Source organism: Aspergillus multicolor (assembly GCF_047715735.1).
Source record: "Aspergillus multicolor strain CBS 133.54 unplaced genomic scaffold BDW74scaffold_2, whole genome shotgun sequence".
Classification (NCBI taxonomy): Eukaryota; Fungi; Ascomycota; class Eurotiomycetes; order Eurotiales; family Aspergillaceae; genus Aspergillus; species Aspergillus multicolor.
In genome coordinates, this window is record NW_027395953.1 from 712,688 (window position 1) to 726,673 (window position 13,986).

A 13,986-nucleotide genomic window follows, 5' to 3' on the forward strand; every position below is an offset into this window, starting at 1 on the left:
AAATACAAAAATAGCAGCGACAATCGTTAATGGGTGTCGTGCTTGCTGTGTGTCAGGGCCTCAGGCTCACTTCCGTTGCCCGGCACAACACGGCGCTAACAACGCATCAACTGACCGATCAACACTTTTTTTAATTGTTGATCTCCTCATGCATTGAGTACCATACTATGGACTCTGGCATATCCGTGCCTCGAAATCCGCGGCCATTGGAGGTTTCATTGCTGATATTTCGCTGTACCAACTTTGCCACAGTGAGTCCCGCTTATGATCTGCCGTTTGGGTGGAGTACTGATTTATATAGTTGTGCTTTGACCAACAGGCCCCTTATGCCATCTCAAGACTCCGGACAACTGCGAAATACCATGGAGGCGCCAAGTGAGCCACTGCTGATAGACGAAACGACCGTAGCGTCCCCGACACGTCCAGAATCGGTCAATCCAGAGAAAGGAGTGGAACACAGCAATCAAGACGGTTTTGAGGGAAGCATGCAGATTACGGCGCAGGACAGTGGATATAACTCTTCTGGTTCCTCGGGACGACATTCTTTGGTCGAAACCCCGAGCGACGAAGTGGAAGACGGCGAGCTCGGTCAGACACGCTCTAGGGCATCTAGCCATACTTCGATCTCCTCGATTCCCGCTTCGACATTGACAAATCTACCGGACGAAACAAAACAGACAGCTATGCGTGAGGGACAGGACTACTTGGCACAACCATGGGATCATCATGCGCCTCGGACCCTTCATACGATCCGGCAGCGCGAAGCTACGTTTCGAAAACTGAGCTCGGTCAGGTTAATGCAGATGCATACAGAGGATGAAGGCGATGACGATTACCACCTAACACCCCCCAGACGCCGGGGTAGCCAGCGCGTCTCCGACATCTCCATACGCTCTGCCGGTTCCTCGCCCTTCAAAAGATCTCCGTTCTATTCTCCAACGGGAGCAGTTGCGAAGCCCAAAGTCAAGAAGGAATACCAACTTGTTCTTCTTCACTGCACTCTGCTGCCACCATCGCTTCCAGTGCCAGGGTTAATCGGACACCCGAAACGTCAGGGTATTCTGAAAGAGGTTCTACCTCCATTGTACTGGAAGAGATGGAAGTTGCTCGAGGAAAAGATCGGCTCGGGCGTTCTTCGAGAACGTGGTGTCCTTATTTCTCACCCAGAGGACGGGTATGATCTGCTCGAAGAGCGGCTACTAGAAAGCTTGGAGCTGCAGCATCCCCGACTCGACCATGGTCATTTCATCGGTCGTGGCGAAACCGAGTCAGATGACGAAGACCGCTTGGCAATGGAGGACAGCAGCACAGAAGACGAAGGAGAAGAATGTCCGGATTGCGGGGGCTGGGTTGGGAGGCAGAATACGACCCGAAAATGGGAGGTCAATGTGTTCGCCGCCAATGGATTGATGAGGGCAGGTGCTTGGGCCGCGGCCTGGAAAGAGATGGAGAAGGTCGATGTGGAGGTTGGGCTGTGGCTGCCGCCTGACGTTCGAGCAGATCTGGAGAAACGGCTGGCCGAGGACCTGTCCCACGTTGACAGCGGTCTTCCTATCGCCTTGCTGCAGGAACCGGAGAATATACCTGTGGAGCCTTCGGTTCGTGCTCTCACGCCGGGTCCCCTAAATGCCGATACGCCCCTTCAGGTTACTCGAGCCCAAGACAGTGATCTCCCGCCAGCATCCCCTGGCACTACCGCCACTAGGCCGCAAGATAATCAGAAGTGGGAACAGCAGCCGCCGAGGCTGTCAGAGGACATCGAATTACAGACACTGCTGGTGAACTATATCCGCGTCCTGGCCAGTGACCGACGCAATATTACCATTGTCTTTCTTAGCATATTGGTCTTCTTTGTGGGCATCAACTCTGGATCGGCTTCGCATGAGTCAGATTTGCGGCCCTTTCCCTCTTACATACCAGAGTTTACTAGTTCGCCTGTGGTTTCACTGCAGCAGTCTGCCACTCAAACGTGGACGAAGAATACGAGTTCTCAAACTCTATCTCTTGCAACCCCAGAACCAACGGTGGTACTTCAATCTACTAGCGACACCGAGTCACTTATGAGCTTTGACGGCGTTTCAGTTGCCCCAGGGGACCCTCCTGTGGTGGCTGAACTTGAGGAGTTGCCGCCATCCGAAACCGACGCCGCGCCTGCTAGAAGCACTGAGGCCATCTCGGAGAAGCAGGAGGAGCCGAGTGAGATCGACGATGAGGTGCTACCAGAACTAGATACTGAGACACTTCCTGTGGAGGATACCAAGCCCGATCCAGAGGAACAAGGGCAGTCGGCATTTCTTAGCGAGATTGCGTCTGATGGGCCACCACAGACAGAAAACGATCATTCCGAAGATCCCGCCGCCGGAAATACTGAACCACTCTCTGGGCAGCACGAGGAACCGGCCCAACCCAATGAGTTTGAACGAGAGGAGCTACCAGAAGTAGAGACCGATACCCTCATCGTGGAAGATACTCGTCCTGTTTCTGAAGAACAAGAGCAGTCAGATTATCTTGGCGAGGATATCACAGATGGACTTGCATCAAGGGAGGAAGGTAACCTCTCTATTCAGATCTCTGAATTCACCCCAGAAGAGAAAGAACACCCGGCACTGCTCCGTGAGGATGAGCCTGAGAAGCCTTTGTCAGTTGCAGATGAAACCTCGTCATTTGATGATGTTAGTCATCTCGTAAGAGAAGAGCCTTCCCAACCAAGCGAGATGACACCTGCTGAGCCTCTGAGCACAATATCAGTACTCGAGGGCGGCGGCAAAGACCAGCCGTTAATCGATAGTGATGAACACAATCAGGACGAGGATGATAACTTCGCACACCAGAACGACCATCATGAAATAACTTTCCCGAACGAACATAACGACAACGAGATACATGATCTGTGACCGAACTATGCAGCTATTTACGACTGATATGAGAACGTTTTGGGCTACTCTTGCGAATTTCTGCAGATTTGCGTGCTAGCCGTTGCCTTTCCTGTCGCATTAGCCTTATAACACTTTGAGAGTATTAATACCATCTAGTCTTTGAAAAATATCAGCATCCGATGCTCGACGAGTCCCGGGTTGATTGCATTGGCGTGGTAAATGGCGTAAGCAAGCATTATAGTGGATAGATACAGCCCTGAGGTCGGCTCCTGCTTTTTTGGTGGCACGTTTCTCTTCTACTGTTTTGGTGAACTCTTCCCGTCAAGCTTTTCTTCCATCTTCTCCGTCCCGGGCATAACGGGATGACTCTTGGCCTTCTCAGACACGTCCACGTTCACCTACATCGCTTGCCTTGTTTGTTGTTACTAAGTGCGTTCTACACTTCATAATATCACAAGTCTTCGGGTTTTCTGCCTATAAACCGCAATTGGACCCACCATGGAGGCTACAGACTATCCCGTTATGCACTGCTGCATCTGCGATTGTAATGCTGACTGGGACAAGTTGATAGCACATGCTGATGCCTCCAGGATGCCCCAAGTCAACTGGATCCTAGATTCTATAGGTATTCACACCCTCGTCGTCTTCGAGAGGCGCTATCTCCTTCTACAGTGTTACCCCCCTCTTCACCTCCTCGACGATCTTACACAAGCTACAGGAGCTGAGAAGGAGAACGGGCAGTGAGCGAGTGACAAGCAACCATTCCAATCTCAAAGCCAATCTGACTGGCTGGAAACCTGCCCGATGCAACGATTGAGGTCCCATATTTTATAGGATCTGAATTAAGGTGCGGTATGACAGGACTATGATGCGAGAATAAGAGCAGTTGACTTGGGTCGTTGCCTGAAATCATCAGCAGCATCACTTTCCCAGATGTCACAATGTCACTCCTGGAAAGCTGACGACATCTGGAACCGGTTTCACTATAAACGTTCTAGAGTGTGTCATGGCTGACTCCTTATCAGTTCTCACATCATCAATCCGAGGGAACGGACCCTTATGACCCTTCGGCAAGCACAAGCGGGCGATGCGCGTTCCCGAAATAGTATGTTTCTGCTCATTTCCGGCTACAAGTTGGTCATTGCCACGTATCCGTGCCTTCCAGCGCACCCACCGCCTTCGTCTTATGGGTGCGCCACGCATTTTTCGTAGTCACGCATTTTTTGTAGTTTTCAAAATTTTAAAGTCTTTCAACCCATACAGCCGCACAACATGTCTAATCCTTATAAAGATTATAAAACCTGATTAAGCGAAGCCGTCGCTATCGCCCTATCCAAAGAAAAACCAAACATCGCGGAAATTGCGCGAGAATTCGCGGTGTCTAGCACGATAATGCAAAGCCGGATTAAAAAAGCAAAAACACTAATAACTCCCACTATAACAAAGAAAAATACCCTACAGCCGTATTAGGAGAAGGCCTTGGTTAACTGGATTATGAAAATGCGAGCTTGGAACCTCCCGCCCACTGCTTTTATTATAGAGGCGTGGGCAAACCAGGCGCTTGCCCGCGCGGGGTCTCCGGATAAGAAGGTTAGCAAGATATGGCCATATTAATTTAAGAAGCGCGTACCAGCACACCTAGGCCTTGCGCCGGTGAAGTAAAGAACCAAAGAATTAAGGTATATTTAAGTGGAAGACGCAGGGCTTCTAGAGCACTGGTATCATTAGCTAGAAGTTCTTCTTTGCGGTATTCCTGCCCGCCTTGTATATAACTTTAACAAATGCGGATTTTAACCAGGCCAGGGGCGGGCTTGCAAGGTCTTTGGTGAATTAAACTACCCTAATCTTGCAGAGGGCGAGCGAGGTGAAAATATCACTGCGGTGGAGTGTATTTGCGCTGACGGTTGGCTTATGGATCCGTTCTTTATCTTTAAAGCAAGCGGAAGCCATATGGAGTGCTGGTATTAAGGCAGCAAGGCCTTACCGGCTAGTACTATTACTATGATCTTACCAAATGGATGGATATTAGATGAACTCGCGCTTGGCTGGCTAATTTAATTTAACCGGGCTATAAAGGAGCGTACACGAATGAATAAGAAGCGCTACTTAATATTTGACAGCCACGGCTCGCACTTCATACTTGAATTCTTATAATACTGCAAGGATAATAATATTATTCCCTTTGGATTTCTTCCTTATTTAACTCACCTTTGCCAGCCGCTTGACAGAAAGCCGTTTCTTAATTATAAGCAATAATTCTGGCTTCTGAATAATAACTTATTATTCTGGGGTGGTAGGCTGTACGGGAAGACCGAATTCCTAGAAGTTATCGCACCAGTACGCGCGAAGGCATTCTCACAGTAAATTATTTAAGAAGTGTTTAGGGATCGCGGAATCTGGCCAGTTAATGGAGTGTAAATTATTAAGCAGCTTTGTAATAAGCTGGTAATCCCTGATATATCTATACCGGAGCTCCGCAGGAGTTATACACCACCTTTACTACTATTCTCTAGTGTTGAGAATAGTCCTCCAGCAATAATTAACGCGCTTATAAGGAATTAGGTAAAGATTATGAAGAATATTACTAATATCTTAGATAAGGCAAGGCGGAATTTAACCAAGATCTTTTAACACCAGATGTTGAAGCTGGAGGAGTTGCAGATAACGCAGGAAGCAATTTATAAGATACATGCCGCGCAAGAGCCTTAACACTGGAATTATACTAGGCGTTAAGTTAAACCGCTATCCCAGAACAGGATTATAAAGGTTCGCGATGTAATTTGGTTAATTAGTGACTGTAAAGCCAAAGATCGCGCGGCGAAGGAGAGAAAGCTGGCAAAGCAATTTAAAAAAGTTCATGGATATAAGCCTACCCAGCGCCCGCAGGAGAATATTCAGCAGGTAATTAAGAATAAGAAACATGCTATAAAGGTAGGAGAAGACTTTTGGATTAATAAATAATTATATTTATTGTTGTATAGCCTTGAATTTCAAAAAACTACGAAAAATGCGTGACTACGAAAAATGCGTGGCGCACCCATAAGACGAAGGCGGTGGGTGCGCTGGAAGGCACGGATATGGCGCGGTGCGGCAAGGATTTGCAAGCAGTTGCTTGCTTTTTCCAAAGACTCATCTCAGCAAATGGCATGCACATACCTTATAAGTCTGCTCCTAATTTTAACTTCTGATTTGCGAGTCTCCATATGGAACTTACCGGCAGGACCCAGAAGGTTCTGATTGAAATTGTCGATGAGGCTGAATCGCCATGAGCAAGATGAGATCTGAACCGGTTGGTCGCCGCTTATACGGAACGCCATTTGCCAGGGACCCAAGGTTCAATAGAGTGCGCTCGTTCCGCGGTCTCGTAGATGGTGATTCGTCGGTTGGTGTTTCGACTGCATAGTGCCTGTCATATCTTTGGATCATCTTACCCTCCGAACAAAGATATGCCACATCAATTTCACCAATGATAGCCCCTTGCTTTCCAGCTTGCCGATTGCCTGTGTCTTCGAGGTAGTTCGTTAGAAACTGCGCCGAGTTGGGTTACGAAGTCCCCATGGCCATGTCTCGCTGCAACGCGGCCACCCGAGTTCGAATGCATTATTGGATATATTTCCAGATTGATCATGTCTCTCACAGCCCTTGCAAACGCGGTGGAGCCGGGATATCCCATGCTATACATAGATTGATGCATATTAATACAGAAACAAGGCCTGTATAAAGCAGGCGGTCCGCCTTTTGGTGTGTCTCAACGGTTCTAAATCACCAAAGATGAGGGCTCTACATAGCAGCTTAAGCCTGTGGCCCATCCTTTGTCTGGTACACTGGGTATCATGCAAGGTTGTTCGCTTTGAGCTGAATCTGACATGGGAAGATCGGAATGTTGCTGGTATCGTGCGCAAGGCTATCCTGTCGAATGGCCAACTTCCTGGACCTACGCTTCGGATCAAGCAAGGGGATGAAGTCGAATTCCGGGTGAGGAATTTCATGCCGTTCTCTACAACGGTTCATTTTCATGGTAATCCCGGGGATAAATTACTGTTCATGACTTATCAAATGCGTCGCCATTGCTAACTCTTGCCCAGGTATCCGACAGCAAGGCACGCCGTGGTCCGACGGCACGCCCGGGCTATCACAGGAGCAAATACAGCCAGGAAACCAATTCATCTACAAGTGGACGGCAATTGAGTATGGGTCGTACATTTATCACTCACACTCCCGAGGCCAGCTAATAGATGGTCTCTATGGAGCTATCTATATTGAGCCGAAGAAATCGGTAGAGAAGCCCTTCAGGCTAATCACGCAGGATGCTGCAACACTAGCCGCAATGATACGGGCAGAGTCTCGAACAGAGCCACTCATACTTTCTGACTGGCGTGTTCTGGACTCAGAGACCATTTGGCAGGCCGAGGTAGCATCAGGCGTAGAGAATATCTGTTCTAATGCTATATTGATCAACGGCAAAGGTTCTGCGTGGTGCTTGCCCCAGGAGAGAATTAATGCTCTTACATCAATAGATCAGAAGGTTCTCCTGGGAAATGATACGATGACTGATATTGGGTGCGTATACCTACACCTATTTGGGGTTGAACTGACCTCGAACCATAGATGTTTTCCTCCTATTGATTCTTTCTTTGGTACATATCCTCGTGACCCTAGCCTCTTACCTAGGAGCTTCATTAGCGGATGTATACCTGGTCACGGTCCGGAAGAGATTGTTAGGGTTGACTCTAGTACTCGCTTTATCAGCCGTGACGTGATGAGCATGGCTGGTACAGCATCTCTTGTTTTCTCCATAGATGAGCATCCGCTTTATATCTACGCAATCGACGGACGCTACATTGAGCCCGTCCTCGTTGACGCCGTGCGGGTATCGGCTGGCACACGATATTCAGTTCTCATCGAACTCAAGCAAACTAGGGCAGCCAGAGACTATACCATCCGCGTTGCCCACAACGGCGCCAATCAAATTATCAACGGCACGGCCACAATGTCGTATATCTCACGCCAACCTCAACTGCGCCCTTCGTTACCACATATTACGGAAACCGGTAGCCTTATTAACCCGCAAACAATATTCCTGAACGAGTCTCTCGTCGTCCCCTTCCCAGTGGAGCTTCCCGCGCCAACCGTGGACCAAACTATCATCCTAAACGTCAATCACTACCATGCCTACTATCGGTGGACACTAGGAGAAGGAAGCTTTCCCTTGGAATTAGAAGACGTGCACCCAGCCCTGTTTAATGCGAGCGCAATTCCATATCCCCACAGCGTGTCAACCATGAACAACACCTGGGTCGACATAGTCTTCAACGTATCCGGAGAGACCCCACCACCTCATCCAATGCACAAGCATTCAAACAAGTACTTCGTTATCGGGGAGGGCGGCGGGCCGTTCACTTGGTCTTCTGTCGCAGAAGCAATGGAGGAGGTTCCGGAATACTTCAATTTTGTGAGCCCGCAGATTCGAGATACGTATCCGACTCCTTTTATACCTCGGTCGACTGGGACTTGGCTGGCTATACGGTATAACGTTGTTAATCCAGGCCCATTTCTGCTCCACTGCCACCTGCAAATGCATCAGAGCGGCGGCATGGCGTTGGCTATTATGGACGGTATTGGTGACTGGCCGGTTGTGCCTGAAGAGTATCGGTTGGCAGCGGCTGCAGCAGTCTAGATCTTTTGCAAACACAGAATAATCAATGCACATACATATATTACCTCGAAGTACAAGGACCGTTCTATATATAGGACAGGGTATCCCAACCGGGAATGAGGGCTTCGCGGATCACATGCCAAGCAAGCAATGATATGACATCGTTCCCGCTATATATCCGCTTAGTCAGTCACCCCGCCATCTGATAAAACAAATGATTTGTACCGGCGCCTATGAATTTGCCCCTCACCAAATCAGGCCTCATCTACAGTCTTGAACTCGCCAACCACTTGCATCCTACGGGGAACTCTATATTATATATTGCTACAGCTAGTTTGAACAACAAGACTTAAACATGGGAGGCAAAAAGGCCGCCGGCGAGAACTCCAAGAAGGCCGCCGGTAACGCTCGCGTGCGTACCACTCCTACCTCAACCACCAAAACATTATCATTGCCTGAGGCTGAATTAATCATCTTGGTTCAACAGAAAGCCGAAGCCGCCGCTAACAAGAAGGCCGCCGAGGACCAGAAGCGTGCCGCCGAAGAGGACAAGCAATGGTCCAAGGGCGCAAAGAGCTCCGCTAAGAAGTACGCCATCCTAATCTCTCTACACCATCAACTCAAGCCGCGAGAAATAAGATAAACTAATCCGCTCTCTCGCAAACAAACAGAGAAGACGCCGAAGCCAAGAAAGCCGAAGCCGCCCGCAAGAAGGCCGAGCGCGACGCCATGCTCGCCGCCGAAGAAGCCTCGCAGCCCTCGAAGCCCAAGAACAACAAGTCCGCAGCCAAGAAGAACGCCGCTCCATCCCGGGGAACCCTGAACCTCGACCAACTCGATGACACCCCTTCGAAAGCCGGCGCCCTCAACGCGTCCGGTATTGACAACGCTCTCGACGCCCTCTCCCTGACAGGCAAGGACTCGAGCAAGATCGACCGCCACCCCGAGCGTCGGTACAAGGCTGCCTACGCGGCGTTCGAGGCGCGACGACTGCCTGAAATCGAAGCCGAGAACCCCGGGCTGCGGAGGAACCAGCGGGTTGACCTTTGCAAGAAGGAGTTTGACAAGAGCGACGAGAACCCGTTCAACCAGGTGCATGTTGCGTTTGATGCGACGAGGGATGAGGTTGCGGCTGCGAGGGAGGCGGAGAGGAAGAAGACTGAGGCCAGACTTGCGAGGTAGATGTTTTCTTTCTTTTACATACTATGTGTTTTATACCCAGATTTTGGATGGAGGTTTGGAAGGATTACAGTAGAAAGGCGGAGAGAAAGAGGTGGAATTTTCGAATAGATAGACTGACTGGGTAAATAAGGTGCTGCTGCTATCTTGGCCCAAAGAATAAACATGCAAAAGTGATAGCCAAAAGCAGGAAGAATAGAGGTATCGTATAACATGCAATCTAATATAACCAACGGAGGGAAGCCCGGATCGACGAAGAGGAAAAGCAACGCCATCTATCCCATCACTGCGCGTACATCCCAGACATAGACACTCTCATCCCACCCAACACTTGCGCACCACCCCTCGCTCCCAAAAAGGCACCAATCGACGCCCGTCGCGAACTCCGTATGCCGATTCATCCTCCCCAGCTCGGCACCCATGACGGGGGCTGGCCCCGAGCGCATGAGATCCGTGTCCCCAACAACCCCAGGCGGCGACTGATCGCTCCAAGCCCGACACGTCATATCATAGCTCGCGCTGAGCAGCACATTCGACAAATGCGGCGACCAAGCAACCCGTCGAATCGCATAGTCATGCCCAATCATCACAGCCTGCGGCCCCTGCTGCGGAGCCCTGATATCAAACGTCCTTATCGTCCTGTCCACACCCGCCACCGCAACAACAGAAGGTCTATACTTGTTCCAGTCGTGCGTCAGCGCTTCCGAGGGCGGACACGCCGCAGGCGGAGCCCCCGGGTTCCCCGGTATCGGCGAAACAGGCGCCGCATGGATCGGGATCTGTAGAGTAAGGTGGTTCGAGGCCGACGCCGGAGTCCGCAGGTCGTATACGCGGAGGTACGAATCGGATGAAACACACGAGAGGATACCCGGAGAATGTGGCGAGAAAGAGGCGCTGTACGTGCAGCTGTGCGTGGGGAGCGTCGTGAGCGAGTGCGGCCGGTGCGGGGACCAGATGCGCACGGTGCCGTCCCAGCTACTCGAGCAGAAGGAGTCCTTTGCGACGAGGTTCCAACCAACGCTGAACACCTCGCGATTATGTTCTTTCCAGTGCTGGATGGGGAAGTCGTTTAGCGTGGCGTCGAAGAGCTTGATGCTGCCGTCGCCGGTGGCGGTTAGGACTTGGTGCTCGTTGGCTTCGGACCAGGCGAGGTCGTAGAGGGAGTCTTGTGTTGTGAACCTGAGACACACTTTGTTAGTCTATATATATTACGCCTTAGGGCCGAGTTGTATATGGAATGAGTAGGATGTACCATTTTACCGGCATAATACCGTTCGGCGTCAATTCGAGGATGTATAGACGGCCATTGCCGACGAGGCCGAAGTTCGCGGCCGTAGCCACGGCTAGCCGGTTGTCGAAGAAAGGGGAGTACTTGACCGCATAGCCTTGGTAGCCTTCGGTGCGGAAATGAAGCATGTCGAGGAATTTTTATCACAATGATCTTGGTGTTGGTGGGGAAGAGGAATGCCAGATGGCCGAAGATTGCGGGGAGCTACTGGCTGGTCCTAACGCGGACGAGCCGAGGCATCTCCAAGCTCCGACACTGAGCACGTATCGAAGGGCATCTGAAATCATTTCGTGTTGACGCGTCTACCGTGAGGTAATAAGATTACCAACATCTTGACATCTTTTGATATCATGCAGCTGAATCGAGCCGTGACTGGCCACATTGAGAGCAATCACGTGCACCCTGTGTCTCCGACGCCCATCGCGAACTTTTCTTCTCTTATCATCATGGGTCTGACATTTCAATTTCCGCGATCTAGCTCATCATGACACAAGAAATACCTCCTCATGGACCGCTATATCTCGCGCAAAAGGCTACGCAGCCCAGACGCACCCCATGCCGCAATATCCGAAGACGATGACGCCCCGACCGACATAAAGCTAGCTCAGTTGCTATCGCTTTTCCCAGACACACCACAGGACACGCTCCTTGACATCCTCGTCTCCTGCGGCGGATCGGTTGAAAGCACAGCAGCCACAATCACAGAGCAGAAGCATATCCCGCTCAAGCGACCAAAGACAACCGCCACCGCGATCCAGACCTCCCTCACCTCACACATCGCCGTCTCGCCGGGTAAGAAGGATGAAAATGGAAACGATCTAGTTCCAAAGAGGCCTCGAAACCCGTTAGTCCAAAAGGGCAAGACATTATACCTATTCAGCCCCGAAGACGTCTCCGCTCACACATCGTGCACCATCATCCACAACTTCCTCCCGCCCGAGCAAGCAAACGCGCTTCTCCTCGAACTCCTCGATGAATCGCAACATTTCTCGCGCTACCAATTGCAGATCTTCGAGCGAACCGTCGAAAGCCCACACTCTACATGCGTTTACGTCTCCACGGCAGAGGAAGAGGCCCAGCACACAAATGACTATACGTACGGCGGCTCATACCACACTAACATCCGGCAGGCAACCCCGCATCTCCGCGCGATCTCCGCACGTGTCCAGGAAGCCGTCAACGACGAAATAAGGAAACGCGTACGTGACGTCTATCCGGAGGGCAAGAAACTCAAGTACCAGTCGCCGAAGGAGTGGATGCCGAACGCGGCGTTTGTGAATTGCTACGATGGCCCTGCGGAAAGTGTTGGGTATCATACCGACCACCTTACGTATCTTGGACCCCGCGCGGTTATCGGGAGTATAAGTCTGGGCGTGCAGCGGGAATTCCGGGTGCGGAGGATCGTCTCTAATGAAGAAGATGCCGGGTCAAGGGCTGATGCGCAGGGGCAGATATCTATAGCTCTGCCACATAACTCTCTTCTGGTTATGCATGCTGAGACGCAAGAAGAATGGAAGCATGCTATTGCCCCTGCGCAGACCATTTCCCCACACCCACTATCAGGCAACCGGCGAATCAATATCACGTACCGGTGGTATCGGGACTCGTTGCATCCGCGAAATATCCCTAGGTGTCGCTGTAACGCCCATGCTGTTCTCAAATGTGTCCAGCGTAAGACTGATAGTAAAGGGCGCTACATGTGGGTGTGTTATATGGGGTCCAAACCTGGAAAGAAAGGATGTGGTTTCTTCCAATGGGCCGAGTTTGATGATGATGGCGAGCCGCTTTGGAAATCGCCTCAAACAAATAAGGAGGATGTCAATGCCCCTAATCTGATCAATTTCGCAGATTAAAAAGCGATAATGCGTACCTCTTCCCCAAACAGGCTGGCATTGGATGCTGACTCTTCTAAATACACGATCTGGTCAACACCTAGTAGCCAAGCCACAAAGGTGCTTCGGAATAATGCATCGCAGGAGTAGGCACAACGTCGGTAGAAACAGCGTTGTTAGTGCCGTCGGTGTTGTTAAACTTAACCCAACCCCTGTCTTGAGGTCCGAGCTTTTGAGGCAATGCAATATAGGTCGCTCATGCGACCAAGTTGAATGAGTAACGCGCAGCATAGCGGCTATTTCCATAAGTTCGAGATCCGAAACAAGTATAATTGCAGGTTGATGGCATGACTGCCGATGCCTCAGCTTTGACCGAACGCGATGGGGATGGACGGCTCGAGGCTATACGTACTGTGGCCAGAAGTTAAGTAAAAAAGAGCGTCCACACAAGTCGAGTTTAGCATGTCCCGTTCTGCCTCGCATCAATGGTCCAGCAGTCGAAATCGTTGTACAAGTTATGATGACTAGGAATGAAACGAGCCGCAAAGGGAACAGTAACTGCGTGCCATACAAGTCAGAATGCGTGAAGTTCTTGTGCCAAATGCCCATACGAACCATATCCCTCCAAAAAAAAACGAACACGCGAATCCTCGTTTCAAACCTCCGTCACCGTGATAGTAGGCCGCGGATTCGTGGTAATGTTGGGTCCGCTTACTTGCGTAACGGGACAAGGATCGTCGGGGTTAATCGGCTTGATGTTTCTTCGCACGACAGCCAGGTGTCGGCGGATCCAAGGTTTGATGAGAGTAAAGCGACCCGAGCTCCAGAACTCGGCGCAGCCAAGGGCTAAGGCGAATGCGCAGCAGACAAGGATGATTGGAACCAGGACGAGCGCGACGACGATAATCGCGGTTTTCTGCTTAGGGTTCATGGCGATATCTATACAGTCGGATCCAATACTGCCATGTAAAAGCACGGTAGAAATGGGATACTCGGATGCGGCATATGGATACAGGTACAAGGTAATGTACGAAGCAGTGCGTTTGCGCCGTCTTCTTGTCGCTTCCGGTTTGGGTTGTGCTTGCCTAGTTGGGCAATGAACCTGGAAGGTGCCCCTAAGGAAGGGACCGGCTAGTCGGAATCTTACACGACTCG

General features: G+C 50.6%; 6 protein-coding genes across 6 annotated transcripts; 4 read left to right on the forward strand and 2 right to left on the reverse strand.

Annotated features, from left to right (window-relative positions):
* Positions 1–362: 362 nt before the first annotated feature.
* Positions 363–2,894, forward strand: BDW74DRAFT_173330 (uncharacterized protein; the record flags this gene model as incomplete). The annotated part of the gene is made up of 1 exon (XM_073727774.1): positions 363–2,894. The coding sequence occupies one exon, from the start codon at positions 363–365 to the stop codon at positions 2,892–2,894; it is 2,532 nt and encodes an 843-aa protein (XP_073588568.1).
* A 3,753-nt stretch (positions 2,895–6,647) lies between these two features.
* On the forward strand, positions 6,648–8,582 carry BDW74DRAFT_186265 (multicopper oxidase; the record flags this gene model as incomplete). Its single annotated transcript, XM_073731228.1, has 3 exons — positions 6,648–6,894; positions 6,962–7,436; positions 7,485–8,582. The coding sequence occupies 3 exons, from the start codon at positions 6,648–6,650 to the stop codon at positions 8,551–8,553; spliced, it is 1,791 nt and encodes a 596-aa protein (XP_073588569.1). The 3' UTR covers positions 8,554–8,582.
* A 208-nt stretch (positions 8,583–8,790) lies between these two features.
* On the forward strand, positions 8,791–9,900 carry BDW74DRAFT_143856 (DUF1014 domain protein). The gene is made up of 3 exons (XM_073722931.1): positions 8,791–8,944; positions 9,020–9,120; positions 9,204–9,900. The coding sequence occupies exons 1-3, from the start codon at positions 8,888–8,890 to the stop codon at positions 9,712–9,714; spliced, it is 669 nt and encodes a 222-aa protein (XP_073588570.1). The 5' UTR covers positions 8,791–8,887; the 3' UTR covers positions 9,715–9,900.
* On the reverse strand, positions 9,851–11,386 carry pex7 (putative peroxisome biosynthesis protein (Peroxine-7)). The gene is made up of 2 exons (XM_073732818.1): positions 10,964–11,386; positions 9,851–10,890 (listed from the first exon to the last, which is right to left on the reverse strand). Exons 1-2 carry the CDS (start codon positions 11,125–11,127, stop codon positions 9,987–9,989), a joined length of 1,068 nt encoding a protein of 355 aa, XP_073588571.1. The 5' UTR covers positions 11,128–11,386; the 3' UTR covers positions 9,851–9,986.
* A 1-nt stretch (position 11,387) lies between these two features.
* BDW74DRAFT_44786 (putative CUE domain protein) lies at positions 11,388–13,191 on the forward strand. Its single transcript, XM_073732814.1, has one exon. It carries the CDS (start codon positions 11,506–11,508, stop codon positions 12,850–12,852), a length of 1,347 nt encoding a protein of 448 aa, XP_073588572.1. The 5' UTR covers positions 11,388–11,505; the 3' UTR covers positions 12,853–13,191.
* Positions 12,889–13,337, reverse strand: BDW74DRAFT_44824 (uncharacterized protein). The gene is made up of 2 exons (XM_073732819.1): positions 13,244–13,337; positions 12,889–13,182 (listed from the first exon to the last, which is right to left on the reverse strand). The coding sequence occupies exon 2, from the start codon at positions 13,135–13,137 to the stop codon at positions 12,925–12,927; it is 213 nt and encodes a 70-aa protein (XP_073588573.1). The 5' UTR covers positions 13,138–13,182; positions 13,244–13,337; the 3' UTR covers positions 12,889–12,924.
* Between the last annotated feature and the right edge of the window lie 649 nt (positions 13,338–13,986).